Source organism: Pygocentrus nattereri, chromosome 6 (assembly GCF_015220715.1).
Source record: "Pygocentrus nattereri isolate fPygNat1 chromosome 6, fPygNat1.pri, whole genome shotgun sequence".
Lineage (NCBI taxonomy): Eukaryota > Metazoa > Chordata > Actinopteri > Characiformes > Serrasalmidae > Pygocentrus > Pygocentrus nattereri.
The window spans coordinates 34950271-34970487 of record NC_051216.1 but is presented as its reverse complement, the minus strand read 5'-3'; the positions used below and the strand labels follow the sequence as shown (position 1 = coordinate 34970487).

Below are 20217 nucleotides of genomic sequence, written 5' to 3'. Positions count from 1 at the left end.
CACATCACTTTACTGCTTTACTGAAAAACCATGCAGGAGGATTTTAAAAATGATATGCTGAATTTATGTCAGAATTGAATGCAATCCACTTTAAAAATGCAATGAATGCATGGCTATATTGGTTTCCAACATGCAGTAACTACTGTGACTTAAAAAGAAATGTAATTTAAAGTGTGAACATGCGAAGCAAATAACCAAAGCAATTCAAAGAACACGGAAAAACAACACCAACTGAATATGATTCCAGATTGTTTCTCTGTGCAATAGCAAGGTTAGATCAATACTAATGTTATAATATTCTTTGGTTCAGCAGTTTAGCCAAATTTTCAGTCTCGAGGTTTAAAATTCAGAACCTCCACAGCAATCTGGGGGCAACAGTTTGAAAACCAAAATGCCCCTTGTATTGAGGAGACGAAGGGAACGAGGAATGAGGCAATGCTATCTTTCTGAAAATCACAGGCAACTCTTTCAAAGAGTTTCTGGTTTTCTGTTTTCTGCGAGGGAGCAGGAATTAAAAGACAGCCAGTTGACTTTGGCTTTAGATGTGTGACGTAATCAGCAACTACTGCTGTGTGCTTCTACACACACGACGAAAGCCAAACTGTTATTTTCTAGAAAGTGAAACTAGAAAGTCAAGGCGATGGAAAACGAGAGTGATCGAGTCAGCTGTGAAGAAAACGAAACCTTTTAATACGCCCGGTCTCCTTCACAGCTCACACATCACTGAGGCCGAGTCTGGATACGAGGTGGATGAAGCGACCTTCTGGTTCGGCGTAAACCTTATATACACGTAAGGTGTTGGGCGTTTTTATATTCTGTATACACTTAATACCTGACATTAACTTTAATTCGGCATGGAGTGTCAAAGCTTCGTATCAAGTGAATGAGATCTGCTTAGAGCGGCTTTAGCTTCTCTGTAATGGCGAGCATTGTTTCCAGGTTTGACTACGAACTGAAACGGAGGCAAATTGAAGATGATTCTATTTATTCTATAGTTATATTGCTGGATTTGCATGCAACCTTTGGTCTGTTGTGGCGTCTGCAATAGATGAGTTTAGGGAGCATCTTGTCCGTCTGCACGGTAAAATTAGGCACCGTCTAAAAATGACAGCTATACCTTTTTAGATGAAGTAGCCAAAGTGCACAATACTGAACCATTAATGTAGTCCCTGTTTCTTAATCCTGCTGCACACACACGCACATTCAAAGACGCTTCGGGTGCCTAGGAACACCCTTCCCTGTGATAAAGTCACAGCAACGCACTCCCCTCATGGCTTATTGCCCTATTTTACTTGCTTTATGTTACTACAATAGGTTTTACAGTAGAGTAGATTTGCGTTATTTAAAGGGACATTCTCTTTCTTTCTCTCTCTCTCTCTCTCTCTCTCTCTCTCTCTCTCTCTCTCTCTTTCTCTCTCTCTCTCTCTCTGAGGAGTGGGTGAATGTGACCCTAAAGGAAACCATGGATGATGAGAATGATGTGTAATCGAGTTGGAGTGAAACATGTGAATTGTTATAATTTTAAGGTTCATGGCTGGTTTAATGGAGAGGTTGTTCTCTCTGCCTCTAGAAACCACCTACAATACCATAGCAACTCATCTAGCAGCACCCAACCACCTGGAACACCATAGCAACCACATAGCAACCACCTGAAATACCATACCAACACCCTATCAACACTGCTAGGATGTTGCTAATGGATCCTAAATGGTTGCTAGGGTGTTGCTAGGCGGTTACTCTGGTATCCTAAGTGGCTGCTAAGGCGGTGGTTGGACAGTGTAGTGGTTAACACCTCTACCTTCTACACTGTAGACTGGGGTTCAATCCCCTACCAGGGCAAGCACCCTACACTATACCAATAAGAGTCCTTGGGCAAGACTCCTAACACCACCTTGGCCTCCCTGTGTAAAATGATCAAATTGTAAGTTGCTCTGGATAAGAGCATCAGCCAAATGCTGTAAATGTGTTGCTATTTCATCCCAGGTGGTTGCTAGGGTAGGGCACAGCTAAATTGTTTTTACTCTCTAAAGTGCTATTTATAAAATATGAAAGCTGTAGTTTTAGTATAATTTAACTAAATAGAAATAAATAATAATGTATGTACTTAGGTGTTACTGCATCTGCTGTTGCCATCATAAAATAAGATATCCAGAAATGAGGGGCTTTCATGGAATACATCAGCTAAAAAAGCTAATTTGGTAGATTTGTAATTTTCTACTACAAATGCTCTAGGAAGGCTCAAAATTAATTAAGTGCCAACTAAGTTGTTATTCTACCGAGGCTATTGCAGTACCTTACTGTATTAACAATACACTCTTGGTTCTTTGGTAAAGATAATGGTTCTATTTAGAACCTTGCTTAAATGGTTCTTTGCATGGTGAAATAGTTCCTCAGATTGATGTAGAATGTATTGTAGATGCTCTACATAGAACCTTTTTGAAAAAAAAAAAAGATTTTATATAGCACCAAAAAGGATTCTGCTATTGTTAGGTTGTTAAGCTTGTAACAGTAGTAGAAAGCATAGAACCGTAAACAAAACATTCTCCATCAATCTGAAGAATTATTTCACAATGCAAAGAACCATTTAAGCATGAAATGGGTTCTGTATAGAACTACATCTGCTCACTTAGATGTAGTTGATCAGCCAAGACATGTTTGGCATCAAAATGTAGCTTTTTTTAGTTTAAAACTGGAGCTTCAGGACAAAAATTGCTAATAAGTACTAAATGTCAATAGTCCCAAATTTTTATTTTTTTAATTACATCCCCAAAACGTCTCTCGACCTGCTCAGACCACATTAAGGTCTTGTAGAGTAGGTTTGGGTGATATGAAAATAATTAGCGTAATATTTTCAAGTTGTAAAATCACAATTATTCATTGTATTGCTTCACAATAACCCCCTGTTTTAACAGTAAAGCTGAATAATTATGTGTACATATTGTTTAATATGGCTTAGGCAAAATTTTTTCCCCAACATGGTGGTTATCATCTTTGAAGCATTGCCAGTGGGTTAATTGTCAATCACTGACAAAATTCATTTACATCATCCTATCAGTCAGACCTAGTGCAGAGTTGGTGATGTGGTTTAGGACAAAGTATGGCTTACTGCAAGCTATAAAATGCTGTCTAAACGTGTATTAGCTGAAATGACTGTCCAAGGCATTCAACTACACAGTGAAGTTTGTTCATTTTCATAGTTCATCATACATCACATGGTGTCCTAAACCACATCAACAAATTTGTGAAACCTTAATGAAGGCTTGGATGCAGTTTAAACAGGAGACTGGTGATTTTTACAGAAAAAAATATTTGGATGACTGTTGATTTCACGTGTTTGTTACCAACATTAGCCTTGCAGCTCCACTAAAGTAAAGAAGTAAGGTCTGGACACCATCCAAGGCTCAACTACATTTGGGGTAACTGGAAGATTGTGTACATTTGATTTTGTTCTTTCTTGCTGAACTATTCCTTTAACACTGTATGCTATAATTTGTTCTGTTCTGCAGAAGTATCTTACATCTGCAATGTCACCAAGGAATTCCAAGACAGTGGAAGAACTTGCTAACAGCCTAAACTTACACTATGAGGACAAGGTGCGCCCCTGCATCGATCTTGTGGACTCCCTCAGGTTGCTAGGAGTGGAGAAGGACCTGCACTTGCCAGCTATTGCTGTCATTGGTGATCAGAGCTCAGGAAAAAGCTCTGTGTTGGAAGCACTTTCAGGGGTTGCATTACCTAGAGGCACAGGTAAGATACATACACACAAAAACACAAATGCACCCAAGTACTTTGTAGACTGGGAAAACTGCTTCAGAAAATCTGCCTAATAATATCCCTTAATTGTGGTAAAATGACCGTGCCATACATCCTTAAGTGGCTTATTGCTTTCATAAATACTGTATGAAAATTCAAATTTCTGGGAGTAAACTTGCCCCACAAGTAGATGAAAACACTCTATTTACAGTGATTTTCAGCCACATTTAACAGGCATCATAGCCTCAGTACATTGCCAGGCATGCTCAGAAATGATCACTTTTTTCCCCCAGAAAGAAATTACAGACAGTTGGACACTTCTACTCACCTTTTCCAAAAACTTCCAGGAATATTTGTGCAAACTGCATCATCAAACTGCATAAAAAGCTGTCCTACACTTCATATGCACTACTTTACAATACAATTCTGGTTGACCACTAAAGCCATAATACAAGGTGGGCCATTTATATGGATACACCCAAATAAAATGGGAATGGTTGGTGATATTGACTTCCTGTTTGTGGCACATTAGTATATGGGAGGGAGAAAACTTTTCAAGATGGGTGGTGACCATGGCGGACATTTTGAAGTCGGCCATTTTGGATCCAACTTTAGTTTTTTCAATGGGAAGAGGGTCATGTGACATCAAACTTATTGAGAATTTCACAAGAAAAACAATGGTGTCCTTGCTTTTAACGTCACTTTATTCTTTCATGAGTTATTTACAAGTTTCTGACCACTTATAAAATGTGTTCAAAGTGCTGCCCATTGTGTTGGATTGTCAATGCAACCCTCTTCTCCCACTCTTCACACACTGATAGCAACACCACAGAAGAAATGCTAGCACAGGCTTCCAGTATCCGTAGTTTCAGGTGCTGCACATCTCGTATCTTCACAGCATAGACAATTGCCTTCAGATGACCCCAAAGATAAAAGTCTAATGGGGTCAGATCGGGAGACCTTGGGGCCATTCAACTGGCCCACGACGACCAATCCACTTTGGAAGCTGGCACGTTCTCTCAGTTTTTCCAGCAAGATGGTGCACCACCACATTATGGGTGTCAGGTCTGAGCATTCCTAGATGAACAGTTTCCTGGAAAGTGGATTGGTCGTCGTGGGCCAGTTGAATGGCCCCCAAGGTCTCCTGATCTGAACCCCTTAGACTTTTATCTTTGGGGTCATCAGCAAACCAGGACTGTACCACGTAAACTGGGGGCTGCTGATTTGATTTACTACTCATATACACTTGGATGTAACATTTATATATAGTTTTCTTGAGTGCTATTTTGCTTATATGTGTGACTTAATAAATTAGCTCAAAGTAACTGGCCAATAACACTACTGGCCCACGGGGAATTCTTCTGACTCCCCCACTTTCCCACTCTGGCTTTGGTAGTCGTTATAAGTGTTTTGAATGCAGTGGTGGACAACGTATGAAAATCTTGTACTTGAGTGGAAATAGAGACACTTTTAGTCTACATTTACATGGGTAAATCTTTTATTTGTGTTTCTGGCTTAAAGTACAACAGTATCAGCTTGTGAATGCACCTATCAAAGTATATAAACATAAAAGTCCTGCTACTGGAAACTCCTTGTTGATGATCATTTAAAATGTCTGTGGTGTCTGGTTGGATTTCCAAGTATTTTTTTGACCACATCATACGTCTTTATATGTTAATGTCACATGCACAGGCTCGAAAAGTAGCTCTGACTTGTTGTTTAGATCTCAAATACAAAATCACCATTGTACTGATGAAGATATGATGACAATAGTAGGTAATTCACTTACAACCTCAAAAGATGTCGTTAACCAAGTTTTGAGTTCCCTTTGAATACTTTTTCCACCAAATCCCCAAATCTAACATTTGCCTTTAGTATATTTTCAAGCAAGTACTTGCTTTAATTCAAGTAGAAATGTTACTCTGTGCTTTTTAATTAAGCAAAAGTAGAACAATGCTTTACTTTTTTTCTTGATTGTCACTCATAGGTATTGTGACTCGCTGCCCTTTGGTGCTGAAACTAAAGAGAGTTGAACGAGGTGTCTCATGGTCTGGACGACTGGCCTACCAGAACAAAGTACAGAACCTTCTCAAACCAGATGATGTGGGACATGCTGTAGCAAATGGTCTGTTCTTCTCAGCAGCTTTTTTTTTTATTTCGAATTATATGTTTGTCATATTTGGGCCTGGCCATAATGTGGTGCTGTGCTGTTCTGTATAGCTCAAAATTCCTTGGCTGGAAATGGAAAGGGAATCAGCCATGAGATGATAACCTTAGACATTGAATCCAGCAAAGTTCCTGACCTCACCCTTATCGATCTACCAGGCATTGCTAGGGTAGCTACAGGTGATCAACCATTAGACATTGAGAAACAGGTAAGAGCAGATTTCAATTAAAATAATTAAATGATCCTGAAAGAAAGTAATTTATTGACTTGTTTAAAGATGAATGTAGGCATATTGGCAGATCGCTTCCTTGTCCTTCGAGAAGCATAGGCATTTTTGATCTAATCTACTTTACTCTGATGAATTACAGTCTTTTCGGATTTGGCAAATTCACTGTTCTTGTCTCCTATAATTAATGTCTTCACTAGCTTCTCTGGAAAGACCCAATAACTGTCTGTATTTGCTTGCTGTGTGTGCCTCAAGTGAAATATGCCCATATAATTGCCAAATGACTGAACAGCATTTATATTTCTTTACTGATCCTTGTGTGCCATGAGGAAAGTTTTATATGTGAGGTCAGTGTCTATTTGTCTTGTACTGCACAAGGAAGGTAAGCATTAAGATCCTTAAGGAAAATCTCTGGACCCTCTCTTTATTATCTGTTAACTGTTAAACAGATCAAAGATCTTATTGAGAAGTTCATTAAGAGACAAGAAACTATTAGCTTGGTGGTTGTGCCAGCCAACATCGACATTGCCACTACTGAGGCACTGAAGATGGCAAATAAAGTGGATCCATTTGGGGAAAGGACACTAGGTAATGTAGCAGCATAATTTGGACAATGCAAATCAGATATTGAGTGTAAATGACATGTTGCTGAAATAAAATGTCTTGGAAAAATCCTGTTATTCTTTCACATAGGTATTCTGACCAAGCCTGATTTGGTGGACAAAGGTGCAGAGGAGACAGTAGTGAGCACAGTTTGCAACCAGGTCATCCCGCTGAAGAAGGGCTACATGATAGTAAAGTGTCGTGGCCAGCAAGACATAAACTCCAATCTGAGTCTGGCTAAAGCCATTCAGAACGAGAGGGACTTCTTTGAGGACAATTCACATTTTAAGTAAGAAATATTTACACTGTAAAAGTGGAGAAATAGGAAAAAGTTAAGTGAATATTTTGGGCCTCTTCCTGAGACTTACAGTAGTTCAAGTGTAGTTGTGTAGTAAAGTAAAGACCAGTGGGGATTTGCCATTAAAGATGCTTTTGTACTCTGTACCTTGGCTCTACAAGATGAGTTTTGGACACATTTTTAAGTTAGGAAAATACAAATACTATATTTGTGTTTGGGCTGGGCAATATAACTGTAATAAGATACATCAATTTTTTGTAATAAATCATGACAATATTTCAAAATATGAAGTCAAATTTCTTTTTGGTCTGAATAGCCAAATAATCAGTTTCAACCCTTTTATATTTTAGAGGGTCTCACTGATTGGTGGTGTGGGAAAATTGGAGCCAGGAAAAAAACCCAAGCATTATAATAGTTTAGAGACAGCTAACATTAAGCACACCACAGAGCATGTTTGGTCTCGGCTTTTCTCTCTAACGCCTGTGCTATGTGGGAAGTTTGACATGCTAAGATATTGTCATCTTAGCCAAAGCCCTACTGTCCCATACACAACAGATGTAATGTCAGTTTTCTGTCCCACCAACACCAGCATTAACTTTTTCTCTCTTAGACATTAGTTTTTTTGTACTTTTGTTTGAGAAACTAAATGTGTAGTGTGGTGTGTGACACTGTCTGGGTCTGTTAGCATGCTTGCTAAGCTAATGTTAAATTATCCAGGGTACAGATCCAGACACCACGGGTCAGGTTTAATTTTGCCTTTCCGTCCCTTTGATCACATTTGAATTATCATCATCTAAACTTTTGTCAGTGGTTTAGTTAGCCATTATCAAATATGCTCCCTTATGATCAGAGCTGTGATCATACTAGTGAAGCTAATGCTAACCATCTCACCTCTCCTAACTTGCAGTTTAACATGAACATAATGGTTAAACACACAACCACGCATCACTAAACCGCTTAACCTTATGGGTCACAATGTGGTGCTGGAGCCTATCCCAGCTGTTGTAATTGTTAAACAGTTTGACATTAATTGAATGGTGGCTTGAAAATCTTACACTGCTTTTCAATTGTGAAATACCACCCCATCTCCAATTGCTAATACTGTATACATCAGTATTATTCATGGTATGAAACATGTGGATACTGCCCAACCCATATCTCTGTGACATTCCCATCTCTTTTTCAGGCCTCTCTTGGAAGATGGAAAAGCCACAGTACCTCTCCTAGCAGAGAGACTAACAAAAGAACTGGTGGAACACATTGGAGTAAGAGAAGAGTTTTTTTTTTAGCCAAAATAAGTAAAAAAGCATCCCTTCAAATTTCTGAGATTTTCTCCAGCAAAAAAGAAATAGATTACATCTAATTTTGAAAAAGGCTTTATGCTTATTTCTATTTTCAGAGGTCACTCCCACAGTTGCAAAAACAGATTGAGCAAAAATTGGAGAAGACAGCTAAGGAGCTGAGAAAACTTGGAGATGGAGTTCCTCTAGAGGAACATGAGAAGAACAACTTCCTCATTAAGGTAAAGGCCTATAAGGATGTAATCTGCTTTCTTCTTTATAAGAATAAGATGTAATCTGCTTTCTTCTTTATAAGAATAAGATGTAATCTGCTTTCTTCTTTATAAGAATAAGATGTAATCTGCTTTCTTCTTTATTTTGCCTCCTTTAACACTCATGTTCCACATTTTGTTATTTACACAGAAAATTCATGAATTCAACCAGATCCTTTCAGATGTAATGAGGGCAGAGGAAGACCTCAAAAACTCAGACGCCAAAGTTTTCACCAAAATCAGGACTGAGTTTAAGACATGGAAATCCCACTTGGATAAGAAATCTAGCACACGTGAGTCCGAACCATACGACAGCCATGAGCTGATTAGATTTTTTTCTGTTTTTGTGCACCATGCATGAAATGAGAAAACAGTCTGTCACACCTTTAATGTCTCTGTGCTTCTAAACTTAAAATTATGTGTCAATGCATATAGATGGCCTAGTGCAGGCATGTCAAACTGGGGAACTTCTGGGCCAAAGTCCTGCAGAGATTTAACGTTTTATCTCATCCAACTCTCTGAATTCAGTTCAAGGAGCCATTGCAAATTAGCTGATGGGCTGAATCAGGTCTGTTTAATGAGGCAGTGTGCTGCAGTCACTGTTTTGGCCTGTGAGGACTGGAGCCTCACATAAGTGTGTGAGTTGGTTAGTGAATTGGTTAGATCAAAGTTTTCACCAAGTCCAATTCCAGTTCTAAAAGAAGAACTCTTTTTTACTGAGGCTCTGTTTTCAAGGTACCATGACTTCGATTGATCTTAAAAGTGTCTGCCAACAGGGAGAATTTAAAGACATGTTATGAGCTTTGATTTATCATTATTTCTTCTATGACCTATTGTCTTTTTCTCCTTTCATTCTTATTTCCTAGTGGAGGAAAACCTCCGTGATGAGGTTGAAGAGTACACAAAGACCCAGAGGGGAAAGGAGCTTCCTGGATTTGTCAATTACAGAACATTTGAGAACATTGTCAAGAAACATGTAGTGGAGCTGGAGGAACCTGCCACACAATTACTGACAGATATCACTGGTGAATACCAACAATTTTAGCAGATTGTGTTAGTTGTCACCTAATATATACTCAAAGTGGGGATGAAACATAATATTTGAATACACTTTTTACATTTTTAGGAGGATTTATATATATATATATATATATATATATATATATATATATATATATATATATATATATATATATATATAAATAATTTAGTGGGCAAGTATATATATATATATATATATATATATATGGGGGGTACCATCTTCAAAACAAACACCATCAATACTTGTTTATTAACTATTTTAGTATCATCAAAGGCATGTTATAAACATGCTTGTTAGTTGAATTCTATTAGTAGTAGATATTTGTGAGTGCTAAGTTTTGCTTTAGTGTTAATTGTAAATTGTAAAGTCACTCATGCTCCGGGGATTGTGGGAGCTGCAGTGAACTGAAGCAGGTGATGAAAAAGAAAAGAAGTTGAGAATTTTCATAGCTTCATTTAAAATTCTAAGAATATTAACAGTAACAGAACAATTACGTGAGGAAACCATTAACAGCGAATAACAATGTGAATTAAGTAAAATAGTTCTCATGTGCCTTACCAAGATGTATTGTAAATGTATTCTGAATATGTCATTTTTTCTGTAATAGAATATATTACTTAATCAATTAGGACAGTGTATTCAGTATTCAGCCATCCCTTCTTTTTGAAAGTGTTTTGCCCAATCCTTTATTTACTCATTTAAATGTAAAAACAGCTTAGTTATTAGCAGCTGTATGTTCTTAACTGGCCATGTTATTTTATTCCATTTCAAAAAGATATTGTCCACACCTGCTTGAAAGACATCGCGAGCGATCATTTTGAAGCCTTTCCCAACCTGCTGAAAGCAGCTAAAGAGCCCATTGAGGATCTACGTGAGCAGGAGTATGAAAAAGCTAAAGAGAAAGTGAAAGCTCAGTTTAAGATGGAGAAGATTGTGTATTGTCAGGATGGTATCTATAGCTGGAAACTACAGTCCGTCAAACAGAAGCCAGAACCAATCAGATTTCTGAACAGGCCTATCAATGCTGACATCAGGGAGATGGCTCAGCACCTGAATACCTACTTCACGGTATGCTGTTGTTACAGTGATCAGTCTGAATGTCTATATGAACACTATATCTAATTATCTTTATGTACTCATTTAAATGAACATGGCTCCTTCAAATGAGTACATAAATCATCGGTCTGCATGACAAGGTTTGAGTTGATTAGACTTTTTTTATAACAGTACCCATAGGGATAAAGTCATATTGATACTGTTTCCTGAATTTTTACAATTATATTATTAAATGAAATAATACTAATTGAAATTATTTTAAATTACAGACTGGGCGTGGGTGTGGTTTAACCCAGAAATTAGAGTGAAATGCTGGAAGTGGATATATTTACTGAGCACAGCAGAGTGTGGACTAGTCAAGAAGCCCTGACTTTAATAACATGCATGAGGAATGAGGAATGACATTTAGGCAGCTAATCAGCATTCTAGATTTTGAAATGTATTCCTATTAGCTCAGATGTCTGCAACACATGGCTCTGGAGCTGCATGCAGCTCTTTTACTGTCCTGTTGTGGCTCTACAAAAAAATAGCTTTTAATTTAAAAATAAAATAATCCTCCTCTGCTATAAAATAAAGCTCTGCTGATCATTTGTTCCCCGCGACCCTGACGGAGAAGCGGCTTAGAAAATGGATGGATGGATGATCATTTGTTATAATTCACGCTTCAACACTGAAAGTTGGCGTGCAGACTGATGGTCACCATAGCAACACAGACAAAAATCTTACCTAGTTAGCTAGTAGCTATTGAAAGGATGATGGTGCTTTAGGGCCATTGTTAATAAAAATAGTAGATTTCGAGAATCAAGTCATAGAATTATGCTGAGCCCTGCTGGTGACATCAATATAATGTGTGATTGATGAATGAGATGATTAAGTCGTGGCCATAATTTAATAAGGCGTGGGAATGAGATCACAGCTTACTAAGTCGTGGCCTCACATTAGGATCTCGTTCCCATGCTTTACTAAGTTGTGGCCCTGACTTAATCATTCTCATTCCCATGCCTTACTAAGTCATGGTCACATATTATTTTTATTTATGCAGCTTGTCACCACCGGGCCTCTGTAGAATTACGATATTAAAGTGGCTATAATACTAGGAAAGGCGCACTATTGTGGCCAAAGACCTCCCCGTGTTAAATGAGGGGCGTTGAGGAGTTGGTGGAGCTATACTTTCATATAACTTTATAACTTTATAAGCTATAACTGTATATATATATATTTTACAAGGTTTTTACATTCATTTTTGGTGTTCTCACAGATCACCTCTGAGCGTCTGGCTAACCAGGTGCCTCTGATAGTTCAGTATCACATGCTACACCAGTACATCTCTAAGCTCCAGACGGCCATGATGGCCATGATTGGAGGAAAGAATGCAGAGAAGCTCATCCGAGAGGATTCTGATGTAGCCCGCCGCAGGAAGCTCTTGAAGGACCGCTTGGAGCGCCTGAAAAAAGCACGGCTGGTGCTGGCCAAGTTTGTGCAATCTGCCTCATAACTGCCTTTGGGGAAACTGGAGACTGGATCTGATTTGCTGTATCTGCTCATATTAATGCCCTTTTAAGCATTTCTGGTCTTGCACTGTATTTACAAAAATCGTTCCTGTTATTCTTATTTTGTTAACTATAAAATAGTTTTGCTAAGGATTAGTGACATTAATGTAGCAAATGTTAGAAGATGTTTGAGTTTGCTGTGACGTAAATTTGATGTACACATTCTAGTTCTGATAAAGTGATATAGAGTTTAGTATGCCAAAACTTTTCTGACTGTGTTGAAATAGTTTTGACTTTTGTTATGTCCATCTTATGCACTTAAGCTATCTTGCATTAAACCTTTTCTGTGTGGATATTATCGTGCGTCTGTTTGCGTGTGTGGTTGCTGTCCTGCTGCAAGCCTCTTTTTTGTTTATGTTTTGAAAGGAAGAATCTAAAATTGTACTGAGTTGGTGGACTGGTCCTTTTGTTTTAATGTAGCCATGGATGATATGAATGCATCTTTTACATCAAATACATAAAGCCCAGTTTCCCAGACTCAGATTAAAAGTGAATTCCACAGATTTTCTAAAAGTATAGTTAATGTTTTAAGATTAACACAGTGATTCAGGGTGGTTTGATCTGAAATTTGTGGTGATAGGAACCAGATGTCTGAAGGGTTTAACGCCTCTAGGAGCTTCCTCACAGAAAGTTACCACAGGAAATGGTTACAGATATGCAGCCTGATGGCTAAGACATTATTTTATGATAGGTTTGATATTATGTTTTGGCATAAGGTAAATATTTAAAGCACATTCATGGCAGAGAGGCATTTTGATGCAAAATATTACTTTCAGGATATTTCCCTGAGTAATATTTATGTAGTATGTTCTGACAGATATGCCATACTGGATTTTTATCAAATACAATAACCTTTTTATATTTTATAAGCGACAATGATACATTTATTAATAACTTTTATTGTTCCCTCAAAATACTGAATTTAACATTTAAAAATCCCTGATTGTGTCTAGTTATACTATTTCAATCTTTATTATTTAAATTAACGATTTATTGAACATAATATAGCAAACATTAATATTAAAGTGAATACAGACGTTTAAACTGTAGTGTATGAATAGTAATGTGATACCAGATGATCTCATAACGGCACACGATCAGAGAGGCTCACTGACGTCACGCTGTACTAAAACCACCGAGTGGCGCTACAGTACTAATTTACAGATATGAAAGCCCACAGAGCAAGACTTTACCGTAATATTCCTACACTGTGAGCAGTCGGTTCTTCACTACACTTAAAGGATAAATGCTTTCGTTTTTGCTCCGTGTTTTACATTAATAAACGTCTAATTTTGAAACAGACACCATTCACGCTGAAGTGCTGGCGCTACGGCGCTGAAGTAGACGAAGAGTTTGACGCAGTCCAGAATCTGAACGAAGATTAACGTTGTTCTTCCAAACTGCCGCAAGTTTATCGCTTTCAGAGATCGAGCGGTCGCACGTTTGACCCTAAACGCCCCAACGCTGCACTTGACTGTCCAGAGTTTCCTCGCAGCGCCTCGCTCTTAGACGATGTTAGCGGTGCGATCGTTGATTTCTAAGCCATGCCCCTTCTTGGTGAAGTCTCAGATCGCCAGTCTGATCCACACAAGCGCCAACAGCCATAGCAGCGCCAAAGTCGCTGTGGTGAGTAAACGCGCAGCCCTGCGCTTCCGTTTCATGTGCACTTTTACTCTCGGCCTGTTTTCAGTCGACATGGTAAAATGCATCAAACAACTTTTTGGTCGGGCCTTGCACAACACCCGGAGCGTAATGCCGCGCAGAAAGGCCAGACACTGTCTGTCTGTGCAGGTTTAGTTAAGCCTGTGGTTTACGGCGAAGCCGCACACGGGCCAGACAGGAAAACGGTTAATATCACTGGAAACAAACACACTAAAGAAAAAAGAAATAAAGGGCACCCGGCTTTAGCGCGCACGGATCTAGCGTTGCACTTCTCAGCCTCACAGAATTCGCAATTTTATATCTTTCACTTTTTTACATGGTATTTCACTACAGTACCCAGCATGCATTACGCGGACACTTAACAACCCTGACTGGTAGCTGCTGGTCAAGAGGCTTATGAGTACGTCTGTGGCGCCAGCTAGCGTTAGAGATATAACACTAACCTCCGTTGATCTCTGAGTTTTTACCGTTGTTAATGGAAAAATTCATCCCGCCCTCAAGTATGCAAAATAAAGCACGCGAAGTCTTTCAAAATTAAGTTCTACCCTCAGGATACACGATCTGTTTCCCAGTCTTTAAACCAGGACATCTCGCTTTAGGGACGACTGTGCCCCCCTGTTAGAGGCAGTGAGTATATTTACAACAGATGTAGCTTAGCCATGGTGATATTTCACAATTTGGCCACGAATCTTTTACACTGATGTGTTTTTCTGTACATCGCGTGTTTTTCCTTTGGTTTTCGACCTTTAAAAAGGCCTCTCAATCAGTGCGTTTACACAGTAATCCCATCATAATCAGTTGTCTGATTGTTAAATGGTCATGTAAACAGCATACTCCAATTTCTTAGATTGGAACAAGGTCTATAAATTCGATTAAGAAACCTGATAAATAGAGCTGCGTTTTAGCTTAGTGGGTTTCTCAGTGCGTGTAAACTCTTACTCGGATTTCTTTCGGATCCGTCTGCGCATGTGCGAAAACAGACCGAGGTACTGGGAGAAGGCAAGCAGTGCCTTTCTGTGTGTGGGGGGAGGAGGTGCCTTTGCCGCTGAAACTATATGCTTGACGAAATTTAAGGATTTAAGTATTATTAATCTAATAGATTTATGTTCATATTTTCACAAAGTGGGTCGATGTTTGTTTATATAAAAAAAAACTGCAACATGAATTTAGAATTTTTATATTACATTTACGTCACATCTTCTGTGAGTTTATTGGTTGGTTGCCAAGCAGAAATCTGATTACTGCCTGACTTGTAGACCTGGAGTTTTTCCATTATCAAGAACCAATTTTTTTTTTTATTGACAAAATCTGTTTTTCTGCAGTTGTCAGATTATTTAGTGCATGTGACCGGAGTAAATTGTTTAGTGAAATAATGTTCTACTCACAAAGTCAGAACATTTGCAGAAATTAAAATATAGCTAAATGTAGACATTTTCATATATGCAGTCTGCATCACAATGTTTTTTTGTTTCTCCTGAGGTTTGATGTGTTGAAACAGGCAAAATAGAACCAGTAGTTCCACATACTGTCAAAAATGACAGTGTAAAATAATTTTTATTCAGTTTTATTCACACCACACTGCATGTAGTTGGTGAGTGTTTTTTTAAGTACTGACAATATCCTTGAAACACAAATCTTTAACAGTTATGATAAATATCATATTCATGTCGAAAATATTTAAAGGAGGCAGGTTTACTGATACTTTAGATTCTGTTTGTTTCCGTTTCTAGCAGAGTGTCTTCTAGAGTGTCCAGCCATCATACCGTATCACTTACACCCTCAATGTATGGACTTTCTTTGTGAACAGGTCCTGTCTGGATGTGGAGTGTATGATGGCACAGAGATCCATGAGGCATCAGCGTGAGTTTCTCTCTCTGTACATTGCATGGATTCATCCACATTCTTTTGCCTTGAAGTTACATTACTGTCAAACCTAAGAACTGTTTTTCATTTTTATTTATTTAAACGTCATTTAAATAAAGTTAATTTAACCTTTTTAATCCTACTTCAAAATACCAGCAGGATTTTATATTGTTTGGGTTTTTCATAAAGAATGGACCAAAAAGGCTTGTGGCATTAAAGTTAAGAAGATGTATGTGTAAAGCAGTAATACATGAGTTTTTGAATCTGAAATGTGTGTATTTCTTTGTATTTTGTGTGTATGTAGAATTCTGGTGCACCTGAGTCGGGAAGGTGCAGAGGTGCAGATGTTTGCTCCTGATGTGACTCAGATGCATGTGATAGATCATGGCAAAGGACAGCCTGCAGAAAAAGAATCAAGGTAATTCAGTAACACTGTAAATGTTACTTTCTTATACACTGTCTATTTACACTGTAAATTTCTCTATAACTTTCTTATACACTGTTCGTTCATAACATTTAAAGCAGTATCCTTGTATGTACACTCATTGTCCATTTTACCAGCTCCACATATAGTTGCGCTTTGTACTAGATTGTAGTCTATTTGTTTCTCTACATACTTTGTTCGGCCCCTTTCACCCTGTTCTTCAGTGTTCTGGATCCCCAGTGCACCACCACTAGAGCAGGTATTATTTGGGTGGTGGATTATTTTCAGCACTACAGTTACACTGATGAGCTGGTGGTGTGTTAGTGTGTGTTGCGTTGGTGTGCTGGTTTTTAAACACGGTGTCCACTATATTAGACACACCTACCTTGTTGGTCCACCTTATAGATATACAGCATGGTCCAGCAGTGGCACTGAGGTGTTTAAAAACTCCATCAGCCCTGCTGTGCCTGATGCACTCATACCAGTACATCACATCAACATACCACCATCACGTCAGCGTCACTGCAGAGCTGAGAATGACCCAACACCCAAATAATACCTTCTCTGTGGTGGTCTTGACCTTTGAAGAACAGGGTAAAAGGGGGCTAACGAAGTATGCAGAGAAACAGATAGACTACAGACTATAATTGCAGAACTACCTATGTGGTACATGAAGCTGTTATAATGGTCAGTGAGTGTAGAAACAAGAAGGGGGGTTTAATATTATTGTGTGTGTGTGTGTGTGGTCCAGAAACGTGTTAGCTGAGTCGGCTCGCATTGCTCGAGGCAACATCACTGACCTGGCTAAGCTGAATGCCAGTAACCATGATGCAGTCATTTTCCCTGGAGGCTTTGGAGCGGCCAAAAACCTGTAAGGATTGTCTCTTACTGTTGGAGTAAAAGTAATGACAAGCTAAATTCTCCACTAGTCTTTCAAATGCTGTAAATATATTACGTCTTCTTAAGGTCATTTCACTCTGACCGAGCGTTCCCCAGCTAACTCCTGCATTCTGGTGTTGGCAGTTGTCTTTATACTCTTCTAGAGTAGAAACTGACAACTCAAATGAACCAGTGAGAACAAAGAAAAACATTGTAGAACACAGTCGAAGAGAACAGTATGAATGAGGGAGAATTTCTAGAACAATGTGAATGGAGAACAGTATTGAAGTGGGAGAACACTCTAGAGTTGTGTTACTAGAGGAGACCAGTAAATTACTGTGAGTAGAGAAAAACGCTCTGGAACAGCATGAGTGCAGGACCAAACTCTAGAACAGTATAAAATGAAGAAAACATTCTAGACCAATCTAACTGCTGGAGAACATGGTATAACTAAAGTATTCTAGAACTTTGAGTACAGGAAAATGCTCTAGAGCATTTTGGAGTGGAGGAGAACATTCTCGAGACTCTCAGCAATCACACACAGGTATGACGATCAGTCGATTGTTCAGGTTTGTTGGAGAATGTTGGCTTTTTGTGGCACCACAAACAGTACATCTTTCAAACAGTACCCTTTATGTGCTCCCAAGCAAATTTTTCCATGACTGTCTTTGTATATCAGGTCAACCTTTGCTGTTGATGGAAAAGACTGTAGTGTGAATAAGGAGGTGGAGCGCATCCTAAAGGACTTTCATAAAGCACGGAAGCCTATTGGGTGAGTTCGCTGTGTGTTAGGGGGTTAAACACGGATGGCTTTCAAGGCTCTTTGGTTTCCAGGTTTGCTTTACTTCCGTAACAGTGAATATTCAGGTTCAAAATTTTATCACATTGATATAATTACATATATTTAGATATAATTACAGTATTTGATCTAAACAAACTTTTTTTTTTCCTTTCTGATTTGTGTTCACAGTTTTCCTTGTAGATTAGTAGATCAGTTCCTTTAGTTTCAGTTTCAGTTTCATACTTTACTACAACAATAACTTGGTTACAACTGTAAGCTAATTTTTAAAAAATGCACTAAATGCCTAAATGTGACATAAGAAACTATTTAAATAATATAAAACTATTCACAATAAAAACAGTATGCCAAGCCTTCTTCTTCTTCTTCTTCTTCTTATTATTATTATTATTATTGATACTAATATTCTCAAATTAATTTAGTTACATTGCCATCTTCAGATTGATCCCATTCATATTTTAATCAGAATCTTTGTTTGCCCAGTACTAAATGTACAAGTAATTTGTCTTAGTGAAAATGTCCTCCTTCTATATCATCTCTGCCCGATTGATGTTCATTTGTTGTGGTTGCCAGATTGTGCTGCATCTCTCCAGTGCTGGCGGCGAAGGTGCTTCCTGGTGTGGAGGTTACTGTGGGGCATGAGGAAGAACAGGGGGGGAAATGGCCATATGCCGGTACCGCACACGCCATCACTGCCCTCGGTGCCAAACATAAGATCAAGGGGGTTACTATATCCTGCTCAGTGCTCATGAAGTGGTGTTGATTCATTTTCTAACGCCTTAACGCTTCTCTTTTCAATAGTTCTAGAAAATCTTTTCATATCTTAAATGTAGCTGCAATTTGCTGAGATATTTTATCACTTGTCTGATTTGATCCTTAACTTTTGACCCTTACGAAGCCCACGTTGATCCGAAGAACAAGGTAGTAACCTCTCCTGCGTTCATGTGCGATACGAAGCTACACCACATATTTGATGGGATTGGCGCCATGGTCCGAGACGTCCTGAAGCTCACCGGGAAATGAGGGCAAGTGGCACGCAAATACTTCAACAGCTTTTACGCGTCCTGCTCTTAGACACGTGTTCATATTTGACAAATTCAACATGTATCTGACCTTTTCTTTTGTCTGTGTGGTCTAAACCTTTCAGTTCTACAATTACATTGAAAGCACATTTGGATCATATTCAGCAAATAAACATAAGACTGAAAAATGCCAGTTTAGTAAAGCAAAACTTATTATAAACAAATCCTAGCACCCATGTTGTGAATGTAAAGTACAATTTGCCAGATATATAGTTCTAGTGGATCAGAAGGAAATGCAGCACTCAGAAAGCAAAGCTGACTCTTTTATAAGTGAGTGTTAAGTAGAGAAGCAAACGTTCTTTTCTTATCTTACATATTAGATACATAGATGGATCAGCAAAAGAGTTCCAAGTTTTCTTCAAGTGGACAGTCATTATAAATCAAAAGCCTATCTGTGAAGACGTTCTCAGCTGCATTTCTAATCACTTTCCAGCAGAGTGTGCTCTCGAAACTGAGACAGTGTGAACTTGTGATGTAGTGCACGAAAGCAGTATTTTTAAGATTAAAAGAAAACTTTGAGATGCGTCTGTGATAAATGTGCTTGATATGTATACCCTTTCAAGATATGAGTTGTCTGTAAATGAATTAAAGTATGATTGAAGAATGGTGTTTTTCTTCCTTTTGAAGTATGCCAGTATATTATTTATGACATATGAGAAGAAAAAGAGAAGTTCCTGTTTTTCTGTGTACATGATATGAATATGGTTTTGCAAATGGTGTTACCGCAGGGTTTTCATAGGAAAAAAAAATGTGGGATCTCAAAAACAATTGACAATTTCTCACAATATAAGGAAATTCAAAAACAGCTCTTTGTGAAATGTTAAAGGAAGAAGAATTTAAGAATATGTTTTTTCTACATTCAGATAAAGCACTTCATTTTCCTCAGATGTTTCCAGATTGACTGGTAGATGCTGAGTGGTAGGGGTAGGTGAGGAAGAAGCTCCCCTTAAAATCAGTCCTCATTTAAAGGTAAACCATGCAGTCCTATGCAGAGGTTTCAACACACCCAGTCAAATTAAATGCTGTTGTTGATTTTCTAAATGAAAATAAATAAATAATTCTTCTGCAGTAAGTTATATTAATTAATTTTTTATGTTAAATTTAGCAAAGGATTGTGTTCTCTGTAGAGATATTTCAGCATATTTTACTGGGAAAATCACTGTTGGGTAAAGATGTCCTTGTACCTATATTAAGAAGCGTTCCTAAGGAACTGTTGCATAAATTATTATCTGATTTTTACAGACTGAATAAGTTCTCAAAT

The 20217-nt window shown here is 38.2% G+C and overlaps 2 protein-coding genes across 4 annotated transcripts; both read left to right on the top strand.

Moving 5' to 3' along the window:
• The first annotated feature begins 619 nt into the window (after positions 1-619).
• mxe (myxovirus (influenza virus) resistance E) lies at positions 620-12545 on the top strand. Of its 3 annotated transcripts, XM_017685233.2 has the most exons (13): positions 620-790; positions 3351-3416; positions 3507-3747; positions 5741-5878; positions 5974-6128; positions 6596-6734; positions 6840-7038; positions 8234-8312; positions 8447-8569; positions 8751-8892; positions 9466-9624; positions 10417-10709; positions 11956-12545. In XM_017685233.2, exons 3-13 carry the CDS (start codon positions 3525-3527, stop codon positions 12190-12192), a joined length of 1887 nt encoding a protein of 628 aa, XP_017540722.1. In that variant the 5' UTR covers positions 620-790; positions 3351-3416; positions 3507-3524; the 3' UTR covers positions 12193-12545. The 3 variants fall into 3 exon arrangements, with proteins under 3 accessions (XP_017540722.1, XP_017540723.1, XP_017540721.1); XM_017685234.2 differs by lacking the exon at positions 3351-3416 and having other exon boundaries at positions 620-795; XM_017685232.2 differs by lacking the exon at positions 3351-3416 and having other exon boundaries at positions 621-790.
• An 894-nt stretch (positions 12546-13439) lies between these two features.
• gatd3a (glutamine amidotransferase like class 1 domain containing 3A) lies at positions 13440-19560 on the top strand. The gene is made up of 7 exons (XM_017685235.2): positions 13440-13873; positions 15717-15769; positions 16077-16190; positions 16948-17067; positions 17755-17847; positions 18448-18604; positions 18769-19560. The coding sequence occupies exons 1-7, from the start codon at positions 13760-13762 to the stop codon at positions 18895-18897; spliced, it is 780 nt and encodes a 259-aa protein (XP_017540724.1). The 5' UTR covers positions 13440-13759; the 3' UTR covers positions 18898-19560.
• Positions 19561-20217: the final 657 nt, after the last annotated feature.

Bases quoted from the DNA above. Each gene is read 5' to 3' on its own strand.
- mxe (XM_017685233.2), top strand. From the start codon at position 3,525: ATGTCACCAAGGAATTCCAAGACAGTGGAAGAACTTGCTAACAGCCTA. The intron at 9,625-10,416 runs GTGAATACCAAC...CATTTCAAAAAG, and splicing joins ATTACTGACAGATATCACTG to ATATTGTCCACACCTGCTTG. The intron at 10,710-11,955 runs GTATGCTGTTGT...GTGTTCTCACAG, and splicing joins ACCTGAATACCTACTTCACG to ATCACCTCTGAGCGTCTGGC.
- gatd3a (XM_017685235.2), top strand. From the start codon at position 13,760: ATGTTAGCGGTGCGATCGTTGATTTCTAAGCCATGCCCCTTCTTGGTG. The intron at 13,874-15,716 runs GTGAGTAAACGC...CTTTGTGAACAG, and splicing joins GCAGCGCCAAAGTCGCTGTG to GTCCTGTCTGGATGTGGAGT. The intron at 16,191-16,947 runs GTAATTCAGTAA...TGTGTGGTCCAG, and splicing joins CCTGCAGAAAAAGAATCAAG to AAACGTGTTAGCTGAGTCGG.